General features: G+C 46.3%; 1 protein-coding gene across 3 annotated transcripts in view; it reads left to right on the top strand.

Moving 5' to 3' along the window:
• The window catches only part of wdr19 (WD repeat domain 19), a 140,685-nt gene that overhangs the window by 32,106 nt on the left and 95,113 nt on the right, over positions 1–13,466 (top strand). For all 3 annotated transcript variants that reach the window (XM_067988659.1, XM_067988668.1, XM_067988676.1), the window contains exons 5-7: positions 44–159; positions 1,911–2,026; positions 11,400–11,480. In XM_067988659.1, the coding sequence (XP_067844760.1) occupies positions 44–159; positions 1,911–2,026; positions 11,400–11,480 (313 nt within the window). The remainder of the gene's footprint in view (positions 1–43; positions 160–1,910; positions 2,027–11,399; positions 11,481–13,466) is intronic.

The following is a 13,466-nucleotide window of genomic DNA, read 5'->3' as shown; positions in this document are numbered from 1 at the left end:
TCAGTTTGTAATTCTTAGTCTTTGTTATAATATATTTTTGCAGAGACCAGATGTCATTTCTGATGTGGTCAAAAATAGGATCACTACTCGCTGTTGGAACAACCAAAGGAAATCTGCTTGTCTATAGCTTACAGACCTCACGCAAAGTTCCAGTCCTCGGTGAGTAAAATGTGACGTGTCTTGGTACATCTTTTTTTGGATCCTTTGTCTTTTGAAAATTTGATTAGGCGGTTGTTCTGATGCAACATTTTACATTCCCTGACTTGTGTAATATATAAAAAATTCAGAAATAACTTTAGATTTTCACCCTTTAACCTAGAATTTCCACTTCCGTGTAATTGGGTAACATCTCTGGTGGGTGGAGAATCTGCTTGCCACAGAAATGTAAACTTGATCTCAGCCAATGTTCTGATTTAAGGTTTGTTTACATTTTTGAGATGGGCTGTCTGGCTGCCACTGGCGAGTTGTGCTGATTTGGCGATGGACTTATGCAGCAGGCCGCTGAGGCCTTTGTGATTTTTCCAGTCGTTGTGAATGGAAAATTATGGAATCTTGTGCCCAAGTTTCCAATTGGCACTTTTGGTAGGCGAAGCTCCATGCCAGGAATGCAAGTTCGTAAAATTACATCTAAACTCTCTTTTCCTCTCCATTTTTCTTCCCAAGCCTCCATCAGCCCCTCTCGTGAAACAGTTGTTGGATGAGTGGGTGTGTGTCAGGGATGATTCTGGTGCTGGATTCAGTTTTTCCTGTGTTTTTTTAAAGTGGGAAGGGGAAATAGTGCAGGGAGGGGCAGTTCTGGTTTGCACCAACCTGTGCTCTGCTCCTTGAAGAGTCAGCCTCATAGCAGACATGTGGCTTTGCCAGAGTTCTTCTTACAAGGACTTGGATTAAGCTGTTGGTGACTAGTAGGTCTAGAATGTGGCATTGGATTTGGATGTCTAGAACATTAAGATGGCTGTCACTTCACAAGCTCTTCTGTATAGATCCTTTCCACAATACAGCTGATGAGGCAACTCTGAGGTTTGTGATGATGTTGGAAGGTGTTGCCTGGAGGCTAGGTATGAGACCATGCTTACACATATCCAGGATTTGGTGTCTACTATGATTGAATTACAACAAGGCAAACAATTGGTGCTAAAGCTGTGCACTCTAACTTGTGGAACAACCGTTCGATGGGCTTGATGTGTATCCATGCTGTGTTCAAGAGCATGATGCCAATGAACTTACACATTTTATGGTGAGTTTTGCTGCTTATCATGCCATTCATGGGGAGTTTCTGCCATCTGTCTGCCTAGTGAAGGCTCAAACCTGTGCATGAAAAAGTTAGGATGAGACTGAGAGTTGAAGTAATGAGTGCTCTCTATATTGAGACCATCTGTTTGAATTTTGCAGGCCCAGTGGCTTGGGAAATGTCAGGTTTCAGTGCTGTTCCCTCATTAATGGAGCACTTTGCTATGTTCCAGGAAATGTTATCAGGAATCCAGTAGCAGAAATGAGCACTCACACGTCAGGTATAACACAGCTATCTCCAGAATCAAAGCTCCTTCTATCCTAACCTTGTACTGCACCTTAGGCTCAATCCCAGAAGAGCACACTCTACTCATCAGCGTTAAATTTCCATTTCCTATTTGAACTATTCTTATGGTGTCTTTATTGAGGTAGCCAGTTTAGTGCCAGCTTTTCATGCTTGTGGGCAGTTGCTCATTAGAAACTGGACTGAAAGGGCCAAAACTCATTTGACATGGAACCCTTACATTCAGACTTTATCTTGTTGGTCTGGGGTGGTTTAGAATCAAGGTCCCAAAGGTGAAATGATAGTGTGTAAACCACTCTCTGCCACTCAGTCACTTGTCTTTGATTCACTCTAGCAGAGATCAATCTTTATTTCTTTTTTCACACCAATATGTCAGGGAAGCACACAAAACGGATCACTTGTGGTTGCTGGAGTTCCCAGAACCTGCTCGCACTGGGTAGCGAAGACAAGATGATAACTATCAGCAACCAGGAGGGCGATACCATCAGACAGGTGAGAGAGAGTATTACAGCCTGGATTTTCCAATTGGTGTCATTTTAATGCTAGTGATTTATGTGAAATGGGTTCACACTGGCATTAAAATAACCTGATTAGAAAATCTTGGCCTAAAAGTCCACAGAATAATTTTTGAATGAAATCTATCTGGTCGGGTTTACAATGGAGTTGCAAGGTAGTAAGTCATTCGAAGGGTGCACATGGTATGAATTATTTGTGAAATGTGATTAGAATGTTGAAACAAATTCTGAACTTGATTGGACATGTTTGGATTAATATGATGAAAATCCAAATTTGGGCCAGTTCAGGTCAATCTATTGGTTTCTATGTACCAGATTCTTTTAAAAGTAGTGATGCCTATTTACAGAGCGACAAAATATTCCTTTATTTATCCCACAACAACTTTCCCAGCCCTCAGGTGATTATCCGGCACCTGTGGCTGGTGTTTTTAGTTTCTAAATGATTACCTTTTATTGATTTTAATGGTCACTATATAATTCCTCATATCTCTTCATATTCAATTGTTTGTCAAGGTCTTGGAGAGGGTGCAGCGGAGTTTTACCAGAATGGTATCAGGGTTGAGGGTCTTCAGTTATGTGGAGAGGCTAAGAAGCTGGGGTTGTTCTCCTTAGAGCAGAGAAGGTTAAGGGGAGATTTAATAGAGGTGTTCAAAATTATGAAGGGTTTTGATAGTGAGAAACAGTTTTCACTGGCAGTAGGGTCAATAACCAGAGGACACAGATTTAAGATAATTGGTAAAAGAACCAGGGAGAGCTGAGAAATTTTTTTATGCGGCAAGTTGTTATGATCTGGAATGTATTACCGGAAGAAGTGGTGGAAGCAGTAACTTTCAAGAGGGTATTGGATCTTTACTTGAAAAGGAAAAATTTGCAGGGCTATGGAGAAAGAGCAGGGGAGTGGGACTAACTAGAAATTAGATATTTCTTTCAAAGAGCTGGCACAGGCACGATGGGCCAAATGACCTCTTTCTGTGCTGTAACATTCTATGATTCTATGCTTCACTATACATTTCAATAATGGCCTGTTGTGAAGACGGAGGGGAGAATTCGATAAGGCCCATTTTCAGGCATGGGTAGCATGATCCGCCATTACCCCGCGCCCGATGGCCCCTACACAGGCAGCACGTGAATTTCGAGCTGCCTGCTACTTACCATGATATCTCCGTGCAGCCAGCGTTACTGACGCTGCTGAGAGGATGCACGGAGAATGAGGAAGCCGGAAATGGGATGTACACAGCGCACGTCATCAGCAGCCTGCACCTCTTAAAGGTGCAGGTGCACATTTTAAATGGGACATGCACAGTCCACTAGGAGGAGGGAAAGATGGCCGCAAGGATGGCAGGACCGGCGCGAGAGAGGGCTCCATGCTTCTCCAATGATGCACTGGAGGCCCTGGTGGAGCGGGTGGACGAAAAGAGTACCTGCAGGGTGGCAGGGGACACTCCAGACTACAGCTCCGCAGGCATTGGCAGACTATGGCCCAGGAAGTGAACGCCAGAAGCACTGCACCACGCACATGGTTGCAGTGCCGAAAGAAGTTCAGTGATTTAACACGAGTGGTCAAGGTGGGTGAATGCAAGTGTCAAGTGGCACATCAAACCAACTGTACCACTGCTCCACGCATCACACCCCCGTCACCAATCCACCAAAAAACACTGCCCATCCATACGCAATGCTGCACTTGGCATGCTGCATCTCACCCGGACATAGTATCACACTTGCAGGCCACGCAACCACCACTCACAGGTCACACACACTGGCAGCTATTCAATCATGACAGGCACATCACCCACATACCTTGCAGGATACTGACTGACACACCGTCCTCCGTCTTGCAGGAGAAGGTGGTGCATAACAGGCAGTAGCAGGAGAGACCTGAGGGAGGACGAGAACGCTTACAGGTCCTCATCCCCCTGGAGGAGACAGTGCTTCGGAACATTGGGCGGGCCGATGCTGGAGGTCCCAATGAAGGGGGTCTCTGCATATCTAATGGTCCTTGTTTCCCACACCTCCCTCCTCCTGTAAACTTTTCTGACTCACATACTGCAGATGCTGTGGGGTGGGGGAACACTGAAGGCACACCATCACTCGATCTGACACTTGGGTCCACCAGCACAGAGACTGACACTGCGGGTCCTTTAGAGGTTAGGTTAGAAGAGGGATCTGCACGTGGTGAGAAACTGAGCACAAGTGCGCAGGAGCCGGGGCGGGGGGAATGGGTACCACAGGTGCCAGCTCACTGGAGGGAGAGGTCGCTCACTCGTTCTGCTGCAGAGGAGTCAGATGAGGACTTCGATGGGCTAGGTTACAGAAGATGGCTGATGGGCGTACACCACCAAATGCTTGGAAAGCCTGCACACACTGACAAGGGGCATGGAGGAGTCCAGCTCCAATTTGGCGAAGGGCTTTGTGCAGAGCTTGGAGCCCATCCTTTCCAACATAGAATGGGTGGTCAACTTCATCAGAACACCTGTGGAACCCATCATGATGCAGCGCTTGATGGCCGATGTCGTGGCTTCCATTGCAGCACAAACCGATGTGATCAAAGGTCTGCAAGCTACGATTGCAGCTCAGACTGCTGCAATCGAAGCTCAGACTGCTGCTATCGTGACTCTGGGGACCACTGTGGAACGGGGCTTCCAGGGCATCAGAGCACTCCAGCAATCTGTTCTCCAGCTGATCGCCAGGATTGCTGAGGCGCCGTCCCGGGAGAATGGCAGTGGCATCATGGCAATCGAACCTGCTGTCCTCTCTCTGGACGACAGCATTCTTGTTCCCACCCCGTCACTCTGCCAGAGCCTTTGCTGTTGCCTGTCAGCCAGCCAGGCCAGACTGCTGCAGCCCAAGCCGAGATGGTACAGTCTGAAGCTAGGCCCTCCCAGCCCAGAGCTGCTCGAGGTTGTCCTCCAAGGCCATCTGCACACTCCTCCAATGAAGGCCAGCTGCCCCCACCACATATGCTCCAGCCCAGGGGATGCACCTCGTAGGAGCATTAGGATGGGTAAAGGCACACGATCAACAAGCATTAAGAGAATGCACAATCATAGAATCATAGAAAGCTACAGCACAGAAGGAGGCCCATCCTGGCCGAGAAAGAGCTATCCAGCTTAATCCCACTTTCCCACATTTGGTCCGTAGCCCTGTAGGTTACGGCACTTCAAGTGCACATCCAAGTACTTGTTAAATGACTTGAGGGTTTCTGCCTCTACCATCCTTTCAGGCAGTGAGTTCCAGACCCCCACCACCCTCTGGGTGAAAAAATTTCTCCTCAGCTCCCATCTAATCCTTCTACCAATTACTTTAAATCTAAGTCTCCTGGTCACTGACCCCTCTGCTAAGGGAAATAGGTCATCCCTATCCACTCTATCTAGTCCCGTCATAATTTTATATACCTCAATTAAATCTCCCCTCAGCCTTCTTTGTTCCAAAGAAAACAACTCCAGTCTATCCAATCTTTTCTCATAGCTAAAATTCTCCAGCCCTGGCAACATCCTCGTAAATCTCCTCTGCACCCTCTAGTGCAATCACATCTTTCCTGTAATGCGGTGACCAGAACTGTACGCAATACTCAAGCTGTGGCCTAACCAATGTTTTATACATTTCTAGCATAACCTCACTGCTCTTACATTCCATGCCTCGGCTAATAAAGGAAAGCATCCCGAATGCCTTTTTAACCACCTTATCTACCTGTCCTGCTACCTTCAGGGATCTGTGGACGTGCACTCCAAGGCCCCTTTGTTCCTCTACACCTCTCAGTATCCTCCCGTTTATTGTGTCCTCCCTTGCCTTGTTTGCTCTCCCCAAATGCATTACCCCACAATTCTCCAGATTGAATTCCATTTGCCACTTTTCTGCCCACCTGACCAGTCCATTGATATCTTCCTGCAGTCTACAGCTTTCCTTCTCACTATCAACCACACGGCCAATTTTTGTATCACCTGCAAACTTCTTGATCAAGCCCCCATATTCAAGTCCAAATCATTAAAGTATACCACAAAAAGCAAGGGACTTGGTACTGAGCCTTGCGGGACCCCACTGGAAACAGCTTTCCAGTCGCAAAAACATCTGCCAACCATTACCCTTTGCTTCCTGCCACTGAGGCCATATTGGATCCAACTTGCCACTTTCCCTTGGATTCCATGGGCTTTTACTTTTTTGACCAGTCTGCCACGTGGGACCTTGTCAAAAGCCTTGCTAAAATCCATGTACACTACATCAAACCTGTTACCCTCGTCGACCCTCCTTGTTACCTGCTCAAAATTTCAATCAAGTTATTCAGACACAACCTTCCCATAACAAATCCATGCTGACTGTCCTTGATTACTCCGTGCCTTTCTAAATGACAGTATATGCTGTCCCTCAGTATTGATTCCAATAATTTGTCCATCACGAAGTTAGACTGACTGGCCTGTAATTACTCAATCTATCTCTCTCTCCCTTTTTAAACAACGGTACAATGTTAGCAGTCCTCTAATCCTCCAACACCACGCCTGTAGCCAGGAAGGATTGGAAAATGATGGTCAGAGCCTCCGCTATTGCCTCCCTTGCTTCTCTTCGCAGCCTGGGATACATTTCATCCGGGCTTGCCGATTTATCTATTTTCAAAGATGTTAAACCCCTTAATACTTCCTCTCTCATTATGTTTATCCCTTCCAATATTTCACACTCCTCCTCCTTAACTAAAATCTCTGCAAAGTCCCCCTCTTTTGTGAGGACAGATGCAAAGTATTCATTAAGAACCATATCCACATCTTCTGCCTCGCACATAGGTTACCTTTTTGGTCTCTAATAGGCCCTACTTTTCTTTCCTTAATTTCCCTTTTGCTCTTTATGTATTTATAAAACATTTTTGGGTTTTCCTTAATTTTACTTGCCAGTATTTTTTCACAAGTGTAAATAGTTCTCTTCTATTTCCATAACTTTATTTGTTAATTGATAAATGTGGCTTTGAATTTGAATTTGGTGGTGGTTTTTTATTTGTACGATGAGTTGAGGGGGAAACCAATGTGTAATGAGATTGAGGGCGATTTGATGGTGTGGGAGCGGACAGGCGGGGAGTGTAGAACTGTTGGTGAGTTCGGGGATGTATTTGACATTATTGATAATGGGCACAGATCAGGTGAACATGCGGAGCCCTCGCAGACAAGGCGTGTGATTCCTGTTGCACCCTTGCGTCTTCCTCCACTTCCTCTCCCTCCACCTCTGGCTCAGGGACTTCTCCGATCATCGGTGGCACGGGCTAGTCACTCATGATGGTGAAGTTGTGCAGCATGCAGCATATCACCATGAATCTTCCCACCCGTTCAGTGGAGGGCTCCTCCAGAACGGTCCAGGCAGTGGAAGCATTGTTTCAGGAGGGCTATAGTGCACTCCACGATGTTGCCTGCGGCGGCATGGCTCTCATTGTAGGCCTGCTGTGCATGTGTGTGTGGGTTCCTGACCAGTGTCATGAGTCATGACATGAGGGGATTGCCCTTGTCGCCCAGTAGCCAGCCTTTGACTTGCCGAGCCGGGTGAAAGATAGCTGGCATGATGGACTGCTGCTTAACGAAGGCGTCGTGACTGCTCCCAGGGTAGCGGGCATCGACCTTGATGATTCGATAAGTGTGGTTGCACACCAGCTGAAAGGGAGTGGAAGCCTTTTCAGTTGATGAAAACGGCCGCGCTGATATGCGGGGCACACAGGGCAGTGTGTGTGCTGTCAATGGCACCCTGCACCGTGGAGAAGCCAACAGTGCGAGTGAACGCCTTTGCTCGCTCGTTCTGCTTGTCTCTGTCGAGAAGAAAGGTGATGAACCTGTTCCGTATCTCGTATAGTGCCTCTGTGTCCCCTCTTATGCAGCAGTGCACTGCATACTGTGAGATGTTGCACATGTCGCCAGCAGTGGCCTGAAATGATCCTGAGCCGTAGAAGTTTAGTGCCACAGTGACCTTCACAGCCACAGGCAGTGCTGTCCTTGCCCTGCTCTGAGGCTGCAATTGTGGCCGCACCAGTTGACAGATCTCGGTCACGGCTTCCTTGGTGATGAGTGGTAGGGGCAGAAACCCTCAACGTCGATGCAATCCTCCTCAATCATGTTGAGGTAAAAGAATAGGTCATTGGATATGGCCTCCTGCTCAATGCCCTGCACCACCTCCTCTTCCCTCTCCTTGTGGCTTGACCTGCTGTGCGTGGCCTCTCTGCATGCTCTCAGTCATGCTCAATGCCCAGTGGGAGCCCTAGCAGACCACCCATGGTTGCCAGGAATGGTGTTCAACCAGGATTGTAACTTTCCAAACCGTAAGGCAGTACCTGCCAAACCACTCTCAAATGTACTCTAGCAACTCTAAGTAATGATGTGGAGATGCCGGTGATGGACTGGGGTTGACAATTGTAAACAATTTTACAACACCAAGTTATAGTCCAGCAATTTTATTTTAAATTCACAAGCTTTCGGAGGCTATCTCCTTCCTCACCTGAGGAAGGAGATAGCCTCCGAAAGCTTGTGAATTTAAAATAAAATTGCTGGACTATAACTTGGTGTTGTAAAATTGTTTACAACTCTAAGTAAGTATAGGGAGCTTCAAAAATCATTTCCTATTCCACCAGCGGCCAGAAGCAATAATCCCATCAACTAACCTGCAACACCTGCATGGTCCCTTTAAACAGCGCTGGTGGATGGGTCCTACAGGCACTCTTAAGACACGTTCAGCTGTGCGTTGAATTGAGCTATAAGGTTCAAAATGGTGTCAATCACTGAACAAATTTTCTCCCTTTACATGCCAGCGTTCGGTATTTGCGCACACACTAGTACCTATACCAAGATGGCATCCGGCGCAAGTCACACTGGAAACGTGCATGCGCAGCCAAGACGCCATCTTGGATCTCCGGGAGGCTGCGTAGCACCGAAACAATGGCCGTTAGACGGCCCAATTTAGTGCCAAGGATGATTTGGGGAATGGAGTGTGTGAGCCACTACCTAAGCTACTTGGTTCATAAGCCGTTTGGAACATAATAGTGAAATTACAAAGTAATGGGTCCTATCCTGGTGAGCATCATGAAGATCACCATAGTTCTTCGAATGCTATATGATGCAAAGAATCATAGAAAGTTATGGCACAGAAGGAGGCCATTCGGCCCATTGTGTCCATGCCGGCCGAAAAAGAGCTATCCAGCTTAATCCCACTTTCCAGCACTTGGTCCGTAGCCCTGTAGGTTACGGCACTTCAGGTACACATCCAAGTACTTGTTAAATGAGTTGAGGGTTTCTGCCCCTACCACTCTTTCAGGCAGTGAGTTCCAGACCCCCACCATCCTCTGGGTGAAAAATATTTCTCCTCAGCTCCCATCTAATCCTTCTAACAATTACTTTAAATCTATGCCCCCTGGTCACTGACCCCTCTGCTAAGGGAAATAGGTCATCCCTATCCACTCTATCTAGTCCTGTCAGAATTTTACATACCTCAATCAAATCTCCCCTCAGCCTTCTTTGTTCCAAAGAAAACAACTCCAGCCTATCCAATCTTTTCTCATAGCTAAAATTCTCCAGCCCCAGCAACATCCTCCTAAATCTCCTTTGTACCCTCTATAGTGCAATCACATCTTTCCTGTAATGTGATGACCAGAACTGTACACAGTGCTCAAGCTGTGGCCTAACTAATGTTTTATACAGTTCTAGCATAACTTCCTTGCTCTTGTAAACTGTGCCTCGGCTAATAAAGGAAAGTATATCGTATGCCTTTTTAACCAACTTATCTACCTGTCCTGCTACCTTCAGGGATCTGTGGTCATGCACTCCAACGCCCATTTGTTCCTCTACACCTCTCAGTATCCTCCCATTTATTGTGTACTCCCTTGCCTTGTTTGCCCTCCCCAAATGCATTACCTCACACTTCTCTGGATTGAATTCCATTTGCCACTTTTCTGCCCACCTGACCAGGCCATTGAAATCTTCCTGCAGTCTACAGCTTTCCTTCTCACTATCAACCACACGGCCAATTTTTGTGTCATCTGCAAACTTCTTGATTAAGCCCCCCATATTCAAGTCCAAATCATTAATATATACCACAAAAAGCAAGGGAATTGGTACTAAGCCTTGTGGAGCCCCACTCGAAACAGCCTTCAAGTCGCAAAAATACTCGTCTGGCTAAAAATGTTCTCCTAAATGCAATTTAAGAATTCTCTGCCCTCTCTATACCTTTTGCACTGATTGTATCCCAGTTAATATTAGGGTAGTTGAAATCCCCTACTATTACTGTCCTATTGTTTTTGACCGTCTCAGAAATTTGCCTACATATTTGCTCTTCTATCTTCCTCTGTCTGTTTATGGGTCTGTAGTACACCCGCAGCAGTATGACTGGCCCCTTTTTTGTTCTTTAACCTATATGGGTAACCTGTATATCAACCTATATGGCCTCATTTGATGACCCTTGTAACATATCATCCCTCCGCACAGCCGAAATTGTTTCTTTATCCAATATTGTCAGACCCCCCCTCCTTTTCTATCCCCCTCTCTATCTCGTCTGAAAACCCTGTAACTAGGAATGTTGAGCTGTCATTCCTGCCCCTGTTGAAGCCATGTTTCAGTAATAGCTAAGATATCGTACTTCTACATGTCTATCTGTGCCCTTAGCTCATCTGCTTTATTCTCTATACTCCTTGCATTGAGGTATAGACCATTAAGCACTGCCGAACTCCTTTGTTATCTAGTTTCTAACCTTTGTTTCCTCTGACTTCCTAACTCATTTACTAATTTTCTGCCTTCCATTTCCAGCTCTACTTCTCTCCCTTCTGTATCTACGCTCTGGTTAGATAGATTAAATCCTCCCCAACAGCACTAGCAAACCTCCCTGCGAGGATATTGGTCCCGGCCCTGTTGAGGTGCAAACCCGGCTTGTACAGGTCCCACCTCCCCCAGAACCGGTCCCAATGCCCCAGAAATCTAAAGCCCTCCCTCCTGCACCATCTCTCCAGCCATGCATTCATCTGCTCTATCCTCCTATTTCTATACTCGCTAGCGCGTGGCCCCGGGAGTAATTTGGAGATTACTACCTTTGAGGTCCGGCTTCTGAATCTCTTTCCTAACTCCTTAAAATCTGCCTGCAGGACCTCATCCCTCTTTCTACCTATGTCGTTGGTGCTGATATGGACCATGACCTCTGGCTATTCACCCTCCCCCTCCAGAATGTCCTGCAGCTGTGTTATCTTAAGTTCAGCCCTTACCCTGCCTACTTAGCATAGGTGAAGACACTTGAATATGAACTTAATGTCCTGCTGTGGATTTATTCAGATTTAATCCAGTTTTGGGTTATTTAATATTGGTCTAGACTTACTCCATTTTAATGAGCCTCAATCATTTCTGTTTCAATAGACCACAGTGAGAGCAGAGCCAAGTGACATTCAGTTCTCAGTGATGAAGACAGATGAACGGGCATCAGTGGGAGAAAGCACGGTGAGTTCCCAGGAAAATCTGATGTACATTCATAAAGTACATTGGAAGTATTTTTTAAACAGATTGACCACCTGGAAAGCAGTCAACAAGGCAGTTCTTTGTTGTGGAGTTGTGCCCTTAGGAAGGTGCATTGCCACTGCCCAGACTTATTTCACTTAGAGGGCCCAAAATTCCACAAGCCCTCTTCCACCACTGGGAATTCTGGCCTGGCATTGATGCCATCCCAAATGCTGGGGATGGGGTCATTAGCATAAAGAGGGTGGGTGCCTATGCCATTTATGGCACTTTCTGGGCATCTGCCCCATGGACCGCCAAGAAAATCAGAGTGGCACCTTGACAGTCCATCTAGGGCTGGGCCAGTGGCCCCAAAGGCAGGCAATACTTGGAAGAGACTGGCGATTTTAAACTTACTGCTTTCCTAACAGCAATCAATTGCTCTGGGATCAATTGCCGCTAGGAAAATGATTTGGTGGGCCCCACTTCCACCGAATTCTTTCAAGTACGACTTCTTCATGCAAGTGTACTTTCCCCATGCCACATGAAAGGTGGAACTGGTGGAATTTCTGGCAGAGGACGTTACCCCAGTAGTCCCACTTCACATTCTGCCCTTCCAGCCCAGGAGTTTCAAGACCATGATCTCTACAGGGTTATTGTTCTTATAAAGTTTAGAGCTTTGGAGCTCTGCTTGTGTACATGTTATTCACTCTATTTATGAATGACATTATGACATGCAATGGCAAAAACCATACTCATCTCTTGCAGACCAGGTGATTTAAATTCTGTCAAGTTACTGATGTTCCCCTCCCCCGTAACCATGAGAACAACAAAGTTATTTTCTGCATCTCAAAGCTTGTTTTCACCTTAAAGCAACCTACCCACTTTTTTGACAGTAAAAATGCAATTAAAATGTGGAGAAGATAGACTACAAATGCAGGTATTCTGTATGTTGCCAGCTCTCAAGTCCTGGCCTACCTGCACCGTTGGGTCAAGGTGCTTTATAACATTTGCAAATGCCTTCTATTTAAATGAATTACTTGATCAGGATTGCAAATGTTCAATTTACTAATAAACAAAACTATTTTCCCCCTATTTTGCTTACCAGTTTTCTGTCCTTTTCTCCTGAAGATTGTTAACTCCTGGCTGGGCTCTTCAGATGCTTACCCAAGTAATCATTTTTCATGCGTGAGCCTTAACAGTGAATGTTGATAGGCTGCTCATCTACCACAGCCAACAGCCATCACATGCTTGCTTCCAGCAGGAATCACTGAGTAGCAGTCATAAGCATAACAATAACAGCAACAACAACATGCATTTATATAGCGCCTTTAACGTAGTAAAACATCCCAAGACACTTCACAGGAGCGTTATCAAACAAAATTTGACACTGAGCCACATAAGGAGGTATTAGGACTAGTGATCAAAAGCTTGGTCAAAGAGGTAGATTTTAAGGAGCGTCTTAAAGGAGGAGAGAAAGGCAGAGAGGTTTAGAGAGAGAATTCCAGAGCTTTGGGCCTAGGCAGCTGAAGGCACGACCGCCAATGGGGGAGCGATTAAAATCGGGAATGCGCAAGAGGCAAGAATTGAAGGAGCGCAAAGATCTTGGAGGGTTGTAGGGCTGGAGGAGGTTACAGAGATAGGGAGGGGTGGGGCCATGGTGGTATTTGAAAACAAGGATGAGAATTTTAAAATTGAGGTGGTCCCGGACCGGGTGCCAATGTAGGTCAGCGAGCACAAGGGTGATGGGAGAACAGGTCTTGGTGTGAGTTCGGATATGGGCAGCAGGGTTTTGGATGGGCTCAAGTTTAGGGAATGTACAAGATCAGAGGCCAGCCAGGAGAGCATTGGAATAGTCCAGTCTGGTGGTAACAAAGGCATGGATGAGGGTTTCAGCATCAGATGAGCTGAGGCAGGGCGATGTTACGGAGGTGGAAGTCGGCAGTCTTGGTGATGGAGCGGATATGTGGTCAGAATCACATCTCAGGTTCA

This window comes from Heptranchias perlo, chromosome 1 (assembly GCF_035084215.1).
Source record: "Heptranchias perlo isolate sHepPer1 chromosome 1, sHepPer1.hap1, whole genome shotgun sequence".
In the NCBI taxonomy this organism is placed as follows: domain Eukaryota; kingdom Metazoa; phylum Chordata; class Chondrichthyes; order Hexanchiformes; family Hexanchidae; genus Heptranchias; species Heptranchias perlo.
This window is presented reverse-complemented; position numbering and strand designations above follow the sequence as displayed.